Below are 14,290 nucleotides of genomic sequence, written 5' to 3'. Positions count from 1 at the left end.
GTAGTCTATGCTCTGGTAATCTCCAAATTCGATTACTGCAATATGTAGTACACGGGGCTGCCTAAGATGATTCAGACATTGCAACATGTGCAAAATATGGTGGCCAGATTAATAGAAGGGACCAGGAGGTCCGTGCATATAGTTCTAGCCCACTTGTACTGGCTGCCTGTACATTTCCAAGCCTGATTCAAGGTGCTGGTTTTGACCTATAAATCTTTACATGACTTTGGACCACAATACTTGATGGAGTACCTCTCCCGGTATGAACCTACTCATACACTACAGTCAACATCTGTGAAACAAGGGAGAGGGACTTCTCAGTGGTAATTCCCAAACTGCAGAATGATTTCCCCACTGAGGTCTGCCTGGCACCAACAGTGCCATCTTGTTGATGCCAAGTTAAGACTGTGCTTTACTCCAAGGCATTTTATAGCATATTTTAGGATGTGTCAGTTGTTTTATCACATCTCAGTATCTCATCGTAACTTTTTTTACAGCTCTTTGAAGTAGCTTTTACATTGGTTAAAGTATTTTATATTACGTTTTGTGATTTTTGTGAATCCCCAGAGCGCTTTGGCTATTGGGCAGTACAGAAATTAAATAAATGAAATGTATGTTGGTGCATAAACACTCCAGGTCCCTGAAATACATGGGCCCTTGCTCTGTGCCATAAGCCATCTGTCATAGAAGGCATTTCGTTCAGTTGAAAAATGGCTCTTTTAGTTTCTAGCTCATACATCTGCAAGGGACGCATTTCAGCCTGAAGGACATTCTTAATGTTGCTTATAAAAACACCCTCTGTTCCCTGGCCCCAAACACTAATTGTATTATACGTCAGAATGCTTTGTGCCTCAACATCACCTTAAAATGACATTTGGCAGTTGAAATAAACTCATTTAGGAGTAGTAGGTGCCATAGCATGTGACTCCAAACATACGCCGGTGCCCTTGTTGCTTGACTGGCAAATGAAAACTAACCGTAATTCAGTGGATTATGGCCTGGATTTTATGCAAGACTCCCAGGTAACCCTCTTTATGTAAAAATATTGTTTTAGGGGCCTGTAGTCATAAACAAAGGGGGCAGGAAACAGGTCTGCTTGACTTGTGCCAGTTAATTAGACAACTGGGAATATCAAAACAAGCCAACAATGGAAGAGATGGCCTGATCGTCCTGCAGAGAAGATAGCGACCCCCTGATGGAAAGAGCCTTTCCAATGGAACATGTACCCCAATAAATTGCTCAGCTCACTGCTGAACCAGTTTGGGCAATTGCTTATTTTAATTTATTAAATGTATATCCTGCCTTTTCACCAAAAATGGTGCTCCAAGCAACCAACAATAAAATTAAGATTAAAAAGTTTAATTAAAACATAACATAAAATCAAATAAATCAAAAATGCTACACTAAAAGGAAAACAGCAGCCAACCTCCTTCAGCAGCAAACCAGCTTACATGGAAAAGGCCTGCCTGATTAAAAACGCCTTTGCCTGCCGGCAGAAGGATAAGAGACAGGGAGCCAATCAAGCCTGCTTTGGTAGGATAGGGAATTCAGGCCTGAGAGCGTCGCTCAAAATGGCCCATATCCATGTGTTTGCCAAATGTGCCCCTGATGGTAGTGGGGCTGAGATAAGACCCTTCCCTCAAAGATCTTAAGACCCAGGCAGGCTTTTACGGGAGAAACATTCATGACCACTACCAAAATTGGGGCATCCAGGTTCCGGGCTGAATCCAGGAGTACATCCAACTATGGACCTGAGTCCAGCACAGGTTAAAACCCTATTCTCTCATCTGCTTTTCAGCAAACCAGAAGCACTTCTGTCTTGCCTGGATTAAGATTCAACTTGTTCACCATCATCCAAGTTCATTACTGACATCAGATATGGATTCAGAACCTGAAAAACTTCCTTGGATTTAGATGGAGAGTTGGGTGTCATCAGCACACTGGTAATACCAAAATCCCAGACGACCTCTCCCATCAGTTTCATCTATATTTTAAATAGCATAAGGGGACAAGAAGAAACCTTTAGGCGACATCACAGACCAACGACCATGGTATCCAGCAGGGATCACCTAGCACCATCTTCTGAATTAACCCCTCCAAGAAGGTCCAGAGCCACCATATAACAGTATCTTGCAGTCTTAGCTCAGATGCCTCTGAAGGATACCATGGTCAATAGTATCAAAAGCCAAGATGTCCAGCAGAACCAATAGGGTCACACTTTCCCTGTTCAGTTCCCAGCAGAGATTGTCCACCAAGGCAACCAAAGCAATTGTTTCCCCCTAACCAAGTCTGAAGCCGAACTGAAATGGATCTAAATCAGAGGCAGGCAACGGACACCACTGTTCTTTTTCAGTAACACATTCTTACCAGCAGCTAGGATTGCTGCGAAATAGGTTTCCATTGGTGCGGAAACTGTTGGTTGAAAGGAACTGTTTGGTGTGTGTTGGGGCTCAGCCCCCACCTCTGCTTTGTGCTCAGACTTTTGTGCAGGTTTCCTGTCATTTCCCACACTTTCCATGGTAGCCATTTTGTAGTGATGCCCAGGACAATTTCCCAAATCGCCAAATGTGGCCATAATCCAAAAATGTTGCCTACCTGACGTAGATAACCTGCTCATTCAAAAATTCTTGAAGCTGAGATGCTACATAGAATCATAGAATAGTAGAGTTGGAAGGGGCCTATAAGGCCATTGAGTCCAACCACATGCTTCAGCACCTTACCCAAAAATGGAATATTGAAGACTGGCTGGAAATTATCGAATATGGTGGAGTTCAGGAGGTAGAGGGGTTTTTGTTTTTTGAACGAAGGTCTCACCACCATTCTTTTAGACAAGATGGAGGCATCCAGGGCTCCAGGTATCCTATTACACTGTAGTGCATGTGGATGAAAACATAGGCATAGTTTCTGTATACACGGTCATTTGCATACAATTTTCATTTTCAAGATCACAGCTGCCTAAGGGAAGCAACAGCCATAAAACATTTTAAACGCCATGTTAAGAAACCAAATTTATTTGTAAAACAAGACCTGTATATAAAAATGCTGCACAATCAAGGTATACAAAAATACAAAATTTTTGTTTCTGATTACAATTCTAGTTGCAAGTTCAAACCAAAAAGCATCTTTCTTTTCCCAGGGCTTCCAGCAAGCACGGAACACAAGCCTGTGGAACCTGGCAAAGCAGGAGTTTTGATGATGTCAAAGGTGAGCCAAATCCAAGCCTCTCATCTTGAGTGATGATTTCAGATAAATAACCTCACTGATGTGTCCCGCCATTTCCCTCGCTTTGGAATCCAGCTCCTGTGGTTTTCAACCTGCTGAGCCCAGGTTTCTTTCATTGTTGTTGTCAAACCCCCGTGACTTAAGCAAACAATGTCCGAAGTCCAGTGCCATGACAGAGCCATGGCACTTCCTCCCACAAATTAAGGCTCCTCTTAACTCTCCTCCTAAATATCCTTACAGTAATATGTAATATATACATTAAAAGAGACTCAAAGCAGTGCTCTAGTTTAAGCCTAGACTAATGCCTTGGTTCCTGCTAACACACACGCATTCAAGCCTGGATTCATCTCAACAGACCTACTGAATTTTCATGGCATTATTCATGTTAGTAAAGTTAAGCAGGTTGGGTCAACATGTTAGCAGGAACAGAGGCTAATCTAGTTTGCTAGTCTTAAAATGTACTTCCATTATTGGTTTCTGTGACTGATAAAGGATTCTTCTCCTTTTTTAATTGTCCTGAATTTTATTGCAATTCGTCTGAAAAGATTACGATGTCAGATGATTTATAAAAATGAAACTGAAGCATTGAGTTACACAGCAAAGACCACCAATTAATTACAGAATGCTATGGTTCCTTCAGCAGCCATTTTAAAAGCTTTCTGATCCTTTGAAAGGAAGCACAGAATCAAAGCAGCCATTTAATAAAACATTGGTGGCCATTCAACTCTACTGGGTGTTTCTACACCCATTCCTGCAACCATTTAGCTAAGCTTATCTAGAACAATAGCTTTCTTTTTCAAAAAGATTCTCTTAAGGAGTGATCCAACCATTGAGGCATTACTTCTCTCTCTCTCTCTCTCTCCACGTTTGCATTTAGTGCAATAAAGTTTAAAAATTCTGCTCTGAAATATTTAACTTTACATTAACAAAAATAGTTCTTTTAAAAAAATTGTAACAAAAAGGAATATATAGCATAAACAGATCATGAAATTATTCTCTGCAATTACACTGTAAGCGTTTACCATTACAATAAGCCAAACAATGGAATATTAGCATTCATTGTGTAATAAGTTTCAGGAATGAAGAACGGAATTTAACACACAAAATATGGACAAGTTCTTGTTACTGGATAAATGGAGTTCTTCAAGAGGCCTCTGACCATTCATATTAATGGGGATTGAGCCCTGTCAAACTTTGGGAACTTATGGAAAGCAATGTATATCAGTCATGTTTCTGCCACACTGATCTATCTACACAAACAGCAGATGAGACAGCTAAAATTGTTCCTGAACCATGCCACTTCATACTGCAAGGTAGGCATAGCATGGTTTAATGCTTCCACATAAAAAGAATATTCAGCACATAGAAAACTAGATGTTCAGGAGAAGGTTTCTAGCCCAACCTTCTACCTGAAATGCTAGCTTTCTCTATGCAGTGACTTTTGGTGGGCATTGCAGTAAGTATTCAGACATACAACTCCACCTCTCCACTCCACATACATGTGCAATTTAAAGTGGCATATTCCAAGAACTGTCTTATTAAGTCATCTGCCGGTTATGGAAGCCATGTAAAGGAAGCAGCCAGTATTTTCAATTCACCCTGCACTGTTAACTGGGACTTGGGCATATAACAGAATGCTTTACATGAAGGACTATCTCACAAAGCATCCCAAATACTTAGTGAGCTGATGTGGAATATCTGACCTTGTAATGAATAAGACGTACCGGATCAAACCCTGAAAGCAAATCAGGAGTACAAAATGTATTGCACCCTGAAATTGAAAGGTTGCAGATAAAGACAGCCCTGCCTGATTCCATTATCCCAGAGCTCAAAAGGAGGAGGTCTCATGAGGAAATTAGGGTATAAGATCTCTCTAACACAAAGATCATCCACTCATGGAAATCTTTCAAAATCAATCCACACATGTCATACAAATGAAGATATCCATTATAGATCAATTGTTGAAGTCTCTTATGAAACACTGAATGCATTCACATGTGTGCCAGTGTGAAGCAAACACACTTCTTCATATAGCACATAAATGATGGAATTTGCCAGCACAAGATGTAGTGATGGCCAGCAAACTGGATGGCTTTAAAAGAGGATTAGACAAATTCATGGAGGATAGGTTTATCAATGGCTACAAGGTCTTGATGACTATATATTACCTCCACTATTGGAGGCAGTATACCTCTGTATACCACTTGCGGGGGAAACCCAAGTGGGAGGATGCGACTCACGTCCTACTTGTGGGCTTCCCACCGGCAACTGGCTGGCCACTGTGTGAACGAGATCTTAGATAGATTCATTGGTCTGATTCAGCACGGCTTATCTTATGCTTTCCAAAACCTTCACTTAATATGACTACATCCTGAAGGTCCTCAACTGTTTGAATGAAGAGATTCAAGGGAGTCTTCCATAGGCTTTTGCTAAACTATGGGGTAAACTAGACACAAGAGCAGCAGGCTGGTGCATTAAAATGGGGTTGTGCCAAATTCCTATAAAGGGGAGGGATTTAAAGTGCAACATGGATGGGCAGTAGAGGGCACTGAACCCTTTCCCCACCTATGCTCCCAGCCCTTTTCTCCTGTTGAGGCCCAAGATTAGGAGAAAAATTGCCGGGGTCATGCAGTTTCAGCAAAGGGAAACAGGGGAGAAAAAGACATCATCAACTCCCTTCTACATCTTTCACATGTCTCCATCTTCCTACTTACAGGCATCTGGCACATTTTAGCACACAGGCTGTGCCACTGCAATATCAATTTTGCTGCTATAAGAATTAAGAAAGGCTACTCGTCTCTTTATGTAGTTTCAACCAGAAATGTGGGAAGGTAGGAAAGGACACACATGTTGCTTTCTGGAAGTTTCTAAAGTATTCATTTGGCTCTCAGATACCATTAGCATGACTGCACAGAGGCTACCCCAAGAACTGCGTTAGATACTAAGGCAGTGACATTTCAAAAAGATGGTTATCTGCCCTTTCCCACTGTATACGACTAATTACAAAACATATAATGAAGAAATGGTGTCAACAGTAAAGAAAAACACAAATGACTTACAGTACTTAATTTGTTTTGTATGGTTGTACAGTTTCTCTCTTTACTCCCAGGACCTTTCCATGTAGTCATGGATGATGGAGCATATCTAAGGCTGAGCTTCAGAAGCCTATTATTCAACTGCTTAGTTAAAGAATTTGCGTAGTTCAAAGGAACAACAATGTGCAAAGGACAATATTAAACTTAAGGGGGGAAATAAAGTAACACAGGACAAAAGTTGCATATAAAACTCATCCTTCCTCATATGCCTTTAGTTTGTCCTTCACAGATTCAGGGGCTGTCTCAATATCTAAATACCTGAGGAGTTGGTTAGGTTTTTTTCAATGTGTTAGATATAAATTGTCTAATGTGTTAATGAGAGAAAACTGGGTATGTTGAACTTATTGGATCCTATTAGCATCCCATTGCAAAAGAGCAAGCAAAATCCAACATGATTAATGTATTATTCATTCCAATTCTAAAGAAGAAAATTTAAGAAGGATTTGTCCCCCCAGAACAGTCATTATCCATTGAGTTTTAAAGACTTATGCTCATTAAAAAATAACCATGAGGGGAAATTACTTGACCTACATATGCTATTCCAAATCTGCAATCTTGCATGATTCTTTTTAAGTTTTATGGAATCCTCCTCCAAATTATGAAATATCTCAATCGGATTACAATCATAACATTGCCACGAACCACAATGATTAGATTTTTAAATGGAACAATGATAAAAGTTGCTTGTAAAAGCCACCCGTATGAAAAGAGTACATGTTTCACAAAAATAATCATTAAAAAAGTATTAAATCCCTGTTCCTTTTCTCTGATTTTGGCTGCTTTTTAAATAATATATATAGATATATATAGAGAGATAGATAGATAAGATAAATATTGTTTTGGAATGTCAATGGTTTTCATAATGGCTGACTAGCTTCAAGATGAACTTGCTCCAGAGGCCTAGAAAACAAGAAGTCATAAGAAAAATTAGAAAAGGTTAAAAAGAAACTGATATTTATAGAGACTGAAAGTCAACGTTAAAAGTGCACAATTTTGTAAAGGTATTTACATTCAAAGATAAAGCAGACAAATATAAGGCAGTGCTGCAATTTGATAAAGCCTGGAGAAAACGTGTGGGTGGTTTGGAGAGAATATCCTAAAAAAATATGCCTATGCATATCTAGGCAATGGTATAGTTTAAGTATAAATGGCTACCCTGGATCCAAACTTGCCCTTCCAAAAATAAAAGAGCTCCTTCCATTCACTGAAGTAATTAACGTGGAGCAGAGGGTCCACTGAAGGGCAGCAGGGAGTAACAACCAATTTTTGACAATTTTCCTTTCCCTCTTCTCATTGTTTTGGAGGGTCCCACAATCCAGAGCACCTTTTGCGGGGGTGCAGGGGGTAAGGAGGAATTAGTGAAAATCACTTCTCCCCTTTCTCCAGTAGAAGGGTTGCATGGGCAGCGTTTTACCCATGCAACTCTTCTACTGGATCCAACCAAGTAACCTGTAATGTGCTATTGTGTAATTATATATTTTCTTTATTTATGCATCATCTGTTGCATTTTGATAATAAAATACTAAAAACAATTCTGAAAATTAGGAAAACCACTTTTCAGGAATTAGAGATTCATATATGTGCTTCTATTCTAACAAGCCACATCAAAGTCCAGGATCCACAGCACTATTTTAGGCATGTCTAGTGGGATTTTAAAACATTTCTTCTTTAAAACAGAAGACTCCTGTGCTAGATCTCAAACTGCTTTGGAAAGTCCCTACGGGAGCAGAGAATTTAAAAAGTGGCCTTCAAGGGAGGTGGGGGCTGCTGTTCTATGAAACCCCCAAACCCCTTGAGGGCATGGATCATGCTCAAAGTTTAAAATACCTACTTTTAATCAATGTGTTGGGCTACAAGTAGGAATACTCAATATTCTTAGTGAATAGAAACTTAGCTGGCAACTTTATACTTTTAAGTTCTTTTGGAATGATAACATTATAAAAGTTTGCTGTCGTAGCATTTGGGGAAAAATGAAGAAGTCCTCTGGTCCCCTGGTTGAACATCTGGATCAATTTCTCTCCAGAAAGAACAAAACAAACCGTTTCAAACCATTTGCAAAATGAAATGGGGTCTCACAATTCCTGAAGGCTTTGGAGAGCAGTTTGATGCACATAGAAACTGTTTATCAAGTGATAATTTATTATAGTCTCTTTCACATTTGTATCCGCTTTCCTTCAAGGAGATTTACATGAGATTGATCCCGTTTTATCCTCAGTACCCCATGAAATCAGTTCAGTAACCCACAAAGTTTCATGTATGAGTTAGTATTTGAAGAGAATGCCCTGGGGTTCAAGACCCACACTCAGTCTGCCACATAACATCTGCAACAGTAGGCATGTAACCACATTGAAAGTTGTTCAGCTGTAATCTACAGCCAATAACACATTAATAAAGTACATAGGCCTGAAAAACTGCATAGCCATAATTGTCCAAATGCCATGCAAAACCTGTCTGTCTAGTACAGAGCGAGTTATAAAAATCATATATTTTCAAATCATTATGGGGTAAATTCTGATGACTCAGTGTGTGATAACTGGTGGATATATGGCAGCCAGCTCGGGTCGACTCAGCCTTCCATCCTCCCGAGGTCGGTAAAATGAGTACCCAGTTAGCTGGGGGAAAGGTAATAACAGCCGGGGAAGGCAATGGCAAACCACCCCGCTATAAGGCCTGCCAAGAAAACGTCAGCGAAAGCTGGCGTCCCTCCAAGAGTCAGTAATGACTCAGTGCTTGCACAAGAGGTTCCTTTCCCTACAAGAGGTGTACATTTCCTACTAAACCAGTTCCTCAGAGGGTTCATGTGATATTTATTATCTGTTTTTAAAACACACACACACATACACACACACAAAAACCCTGTGTTTCGCCATAGCAGGAAAAACTAAATCAGACCTAATTTATCCATTTCTTCTTCAAGTTTCTTCTATTTTAACTACTGTTTCATTACATGAAGACTGGAGATTACACAATGGGCCAGTTCAGATGTAACAGCAAACTGCAGTTTAGCATTATGGTGAATGGGCATTGGGTACACATGCTTTTCTTCCTCTCGTGTGGCTGTGAGGAGATTGGAAGCACCTACTTCTTGTTTTAAACTAACCACAGGTCCCCATTATGTTCAAACACGGGAAACTGTAGCAAGCCACAATAATAAACCATAAGTTAGTTTGGGTTTGGACTTAATAAGGAGTTGTGGTGAGTTTAAAACAGGAATCAGTAGCAAAGGGGGCTATCACAAAAGGTGCCACACAATTTGAACACTGGGGAGGAATGTATAAAAAAACACCATATGCAATGGCTTATTTGCACATGCATGCCATTACAGCATGCTACCATCAACAAGAGATGAATGTGAACTTTTCTTGTTTTTTACAATGGTCCAGGAAACTCTCCCTATGCCAGCACCCACTTGTTTCTACTTGACGGTCACCATAAACATCTCCAAAACCATTAAATGAGAAAGGAACAGCCTCCCGCTGGAGCACGTTGAGTGTATGACCTACACTTTCTAGCTTCCTTTGTTCCTTAGAATAGGGTTTCCATTTCCCACAAAGTCCCTTCCTGTTCTCACTTCCTCACCAGAGATTATGAAAGTTGCAGCAGCTAACTCTGTCAGCTACTAGCTCATCTGTAAATGTTACTCATGCCAAGTCAATTTATGTGACTGTAAAAAATTGCCCCAATATATCACAGGAACCAGAGGGAGAAAAGACTATGTACACCTTTAGTATCACCATGAAGTATAACAATAAGATTATTTTCTTTTACTGGTTCCTGCCTTTCTTTGTCCCCAGGAATTTATTTATTTTTTAAAAGCTATTGCATTTTGAAATAAAACAAAGAAGTGTCTGAAACTGAAGCCCCAATTACATATTTGTTCATTAGGCACAATCTTAAAACACAGAAGGAGGAATGACAGAGAGGAGAAGGGGTGGGGGTGAAGAGGCGTAACAAGCAGAATTGAGAGAAATGTTACTTTAGCAGGTTGAAAGGAGTAACTGTATCCATTTCCTTAGTGAAGGGGGTGAAGTCTGGAAGCTTAAACTCAAGTAAATAAGAGTCAACTTCAGGCTAAAGTGAACTAATTTGTGTGGATAGAAATAAATAGGGGAGTGAGGTAGCTACAACCATTCCCGATCACCTCTGAATTCTCCTATTAGATACAGCAGGTACACAACTGCGGCCACCTAGAGCAGAGCTTTAACTAATGTTCTGGCAAAGACTCATATCCACCATCTTTGGAATAAGAGGTCAAGTGGCTCACAGTCTTCCACAAATGTAGGGCCACGCTTTCCAACAACAGGATAGTAAATATTATGTCAAGCCCATGGACAAGTTTGATACAGCTCAGCAATGGAAAAGACAGCACAAGAAAGGACACATATTTGTTTTATGACTAATATTTTAAGTCCTTCAAGGCAAGGATCCCCCTCTTGCACATATATAGGACACTGCAAGTACTAGTAACATCCCTACTGAGAGAATTCGATTGCGCTCCGATGGTTATAGAAACACAGTAGAAGAATGAAGATACAGTTCCTTTCAGCTTACTTTTATGGGAGATGGTCTCAGCTGTGACAAAAACTCTGCCATCCAGGTGATAGGCAAGCTCACAAACAGAAAAAGCAGAATATCCTGAGTGACACAAATGACAAAGACTTCTCCTGAAGAAGCACAGTCAGTGAAAATAGAAAGGGACAGGAAGTACAAGTGAAACTCTTGGAAGAGGGAAACCACGTCTTCCCTTGGACCTACCATTGGTTTGAGCTCCCTGCCTTCAGGTCCTCCTCCCCTGCCAGCTTCTTTCATTGCTTTTCTGCTGTTTTCCACAAATTCCTGAAAGACAGTTGGGAAAAGGTTCTCTATCAGAGCTCTACACCACAGAGAGTCTACGATGGAGCAGAGTAGTGGCACAGGGAGTCTTTCTCCTTGGCTTTTGTCTGCCATGTTTTTAAAGAAGTGCCAGAAGGTGAGACAGCTGCTTTACCCCATCTCATAAGGCATGGTCTTCCAGGCAGGGGAAGAAGCATCCCAACTGCCTGGGCAATGGAGCTGCTCCCCACCATCTTGCTGCTCTCCTGGCCTCCTCCCAGTGCTGGCCTAGTTTGTCTGGGCAAGGACGCACTGTAATGTGTTCACAGAGCACTCTCCTCCTCTGGCTGTATTGAGACAATATTGCTAGTGGACCCCCGACATCTATCCTGCAAGATTATTGTAAGGATTAAAAGATAATGGGTTGGTTCACATGTAATACCAAATCTAATACCAATCTAATACCAATTTGTAATACCAATTTGTCAAATAGAGGCTGATACTGATCTAAATGGTCTACTGTTCCATAGTTTATTCCATCTATCTTCTTCTAATTCTCTTTCAAAATCTCCTTCCCACACTTTCCTCAAGCCCACCATTATGCCCATCTGGGCATCTATTAAGATAGCATAAATTAGAGATACCAATTTGTCTGGTGATATTGCAGGAACAAACCCTGAACCCTGTGCACCTCCCCCCACTTCTCTGGGGTGCTCTGCTTAATTATAGATTTTATTTCTTACATTTTTATCTCACTCTTCCTCCAAGGAACTCTAGATAGAATACAAATGTTCTTCTTAACGTTCTCACAAAAAAAGTGTGAGTTACGTTAATAGCAACTTGCCCAAGATCACCTAGAGACGTCATGGCTTAGTGGAGATTGGAACCTGGTTGTCCTTCTTCCTAATTCAATATTCTAACCACATACCACACTGGTTCTCAATTAGTTGCTTCCCAATTTGTGTAAGACCATCGTTTGCCATTATACCCAAACCAGCAAAACATAGTTTGCACTCAGCCTGAACAATACAATTGAAACCAGGTTCCGACAGCTAAAAACCCTCTAAGGCAATGATCAAATGAATGGTGGTCCAGAGATCACCAATCATTCCTAGTGCTGCTTCAGTTTCCAACTCATGCTGGAGAGGCTGTATCACTTCTCAGCTTACATTTAAAAATGCAATTAGAAAAGGACCTACAGTAGTGCAGGCAGCAGCAGTGTGGAACTGTGGGAGAAATTGCTACTTGTTTGTACAGTTCTCCCCCAGCAGAAAACAACAGCTGTGCTTTAATCCAAAAGTTTTCAAACATATTCCAACTAGCACTGGATCAAAAATCAGCCTGGACTTGTGAGGGCAGCGGACGCCCCTGCATCTGGCCCTCACGGGCCCAAGCGAACCCACCCAGCGCTAGGACAGGCCTGAGCCTGACTGATCTCGAGCCTTTGAGAGCATTCGGGGGCGGACCTGCCCTGACATGCACCCTTTGTCCTTTGCCCCTGCTGCATTTCTCTCTCCACCCCCTTCCACCAATGGGGGCCTTAAAGGCCCTATTAACCTTGCATTAAGAGAGCCTTTAAGGCCCTGATTGGCACAGGGGGAGGGAAGGCAAAGCACGTTTTCTGGGGCCTCCAGCCACACTAATAGCATAGCCAGGAGAACAGCATACTTTCTGGGTCCCCCGCAAAGTGCGCTTTACCGAGGGCTCCTTGGAATGGGGCCGCGCAAGCAGGGCTCAGAGAACCCAAGAGGCAACTTCCCCCCCTCCCGGTGAGTTCTCTAAAGTTTAATTCCAACGTCTTGGCTGTAAGGTAAGAAAATGTCGTGCCCACCCCACCCCAAACAACAACCGATCAAGCAAATCAGAATAGCCGTCCTTCGTATAACAAAATTTAACAACCGCAGCTCTAATGTCAATAGAGCTTATGGCCCCTCGTGTTCAGAGATTCCAGGGGTACAGAAAATTAAGAGGAACTTACCATAAGAACTTTATCCATGTAGAACTCCTTCCCAGGGCTGCCATCATTATACTTGGTGTCAATGGCAAAACATAAGAAGAGGACGTCCACCACCATTTCGTAAATAGACAGGAAGCAGTGGGCAACCAAGAACGCAAACAGGCAGACAATGATGAGCGGCAGCACCCACACGGTGTAGTCCCGCTGGTAGTTCAGCAGCATGATCCCTGCCAAGCCTGTGCTGCACACTATTAGGACCTAGAGAACAGAGGGAGCAAATGCCCAAAACTGCTAAAGGCTGCCAGGTCTCTCTACTCTCTACTCAAGGCATTTATTTAGTAAGGCAAGACTTTTAAAACGATTTGATTTATTCACTTTTTAGGGCCTACAGGTGGAACTGACTGAATGTGTCATCACACTAAGAAAGGCCACAAAGCCAAAGCCGTTTCTTGTTTCCAGCCCTGCAACCTGTGCAGATGTTATCATCTGACACCAAAGAAGCAGCCGAAACCTTTGAGCGTTGCCTGGGTTCAATAATGGACTGAACGAGGGTGAACAAGCTGAAGTTAAACCCAGACAAGACGGAGGTATTGTTGGTCAGTAGATCTGGGCTTGCCACTGAGCCACATCCAATCCCAGTTCTCTGTAAAGATCTCTATGCATACATCATACACGTATTTACACTTTAGCTGTACTCCTAAAAGCAAACATAATGTGTGAAGAAGCCTTTAAGACATCTATATTGTCTGAGGGGTCACCTCTACCGTTCCCGGCACTTTTGGGGGGACTGGGATAAAAGTATGTGTTAGCATAGCCCTCCTCAAGCTGGTGCCCTCCAGATGTATCAGACTACAACTCCCATCATTCCCAGACAGCATGGCAGGCTACCAGGTTGGGGGAAGCTCTATTATTTATTTTATTATTACCTTGCCTTTTTTCTTCCTCCTCTTCCTCATTTTATCCTCCCAAGAATCCTGTGAGGAAGCTTAGGGTGGGAGTCAATGACTGGACCAAAGTCACCCAGTGAGCATCATGGCTGAGTGGGGATTAGAAGCAAGTTAATCGCCTGCCCAGAAAGTTTTGAGGGGGAAAAAACAGTCCTTGAAGTTGCAAAGTCTTAAATTAAATGAACTATGTGTTTCAGTCCAACTCTGATTCCAAGAAGAGAATAGATTTCTAGTTATTAGTGCTAAGGACGAGCCAT

The 14,290-nt window shown here is 41.5% G+C and overlaps 1 protein-coding gene across 2 annotated transcripts in view; it reads right to left on the bottom strand.

Annotated features, from left to right (window-relative positions):
- Positions 1 to 2,995: 2,995 nt before the first annotated feature.
- The window catches only part of SLC44A1 (solute carrier family 44 member 1), an 86,364-nt gene continuing 75,069 nt past the window's right edge, over positions 2,996 to 14,290 (bottom strand). Inside the window, exons 14-16 of one of the 2 annotated variants that reach the window (XM_063129150.1) lie at positions 13,108 to 13,344; positions 11,073 to 11,153; positions 2,996 to 7,217 (exon numbers count right to left, since the gene is read on the bottom strand). In XM_063129150.1, coding sequence (XP_062985220.1) covers positions 7,194 to 7,217; positions 11,073 to 11,153; positions 13,108 to 13,344 — 342 coding nt within the window. In that variant the 3' untranslated portion in view covers positions 2,996 to 7,193. Of the gene's footprint in view, positions 7,218 to 10,859; positions 11,154 to 13,107; positions 13,345 to 14,290 lie in introns of those variants that run through there. The other variant, XM_063129149.1, reaches the window with a different exon arrangement.

This window comes from Elgaria multicarinata, chromosome 6 (genome assembly GCF_023053635.1).
Source record: "Elgaria multicarinata webbii isolate HBS135686 ecotype San Diego chromosome 6, rElgMul1.1.pri, whole genome shotgun sequence".
Lineage (NCBI taxonomy): Eukaryota > Metazoa > Chordata > Lepidosauria > Squamata > Anguidae > Elgaria > Elgaria multicarinata.
This window is presented reverse-complemented; position numbering and strand designations above follow the sequence as displayed.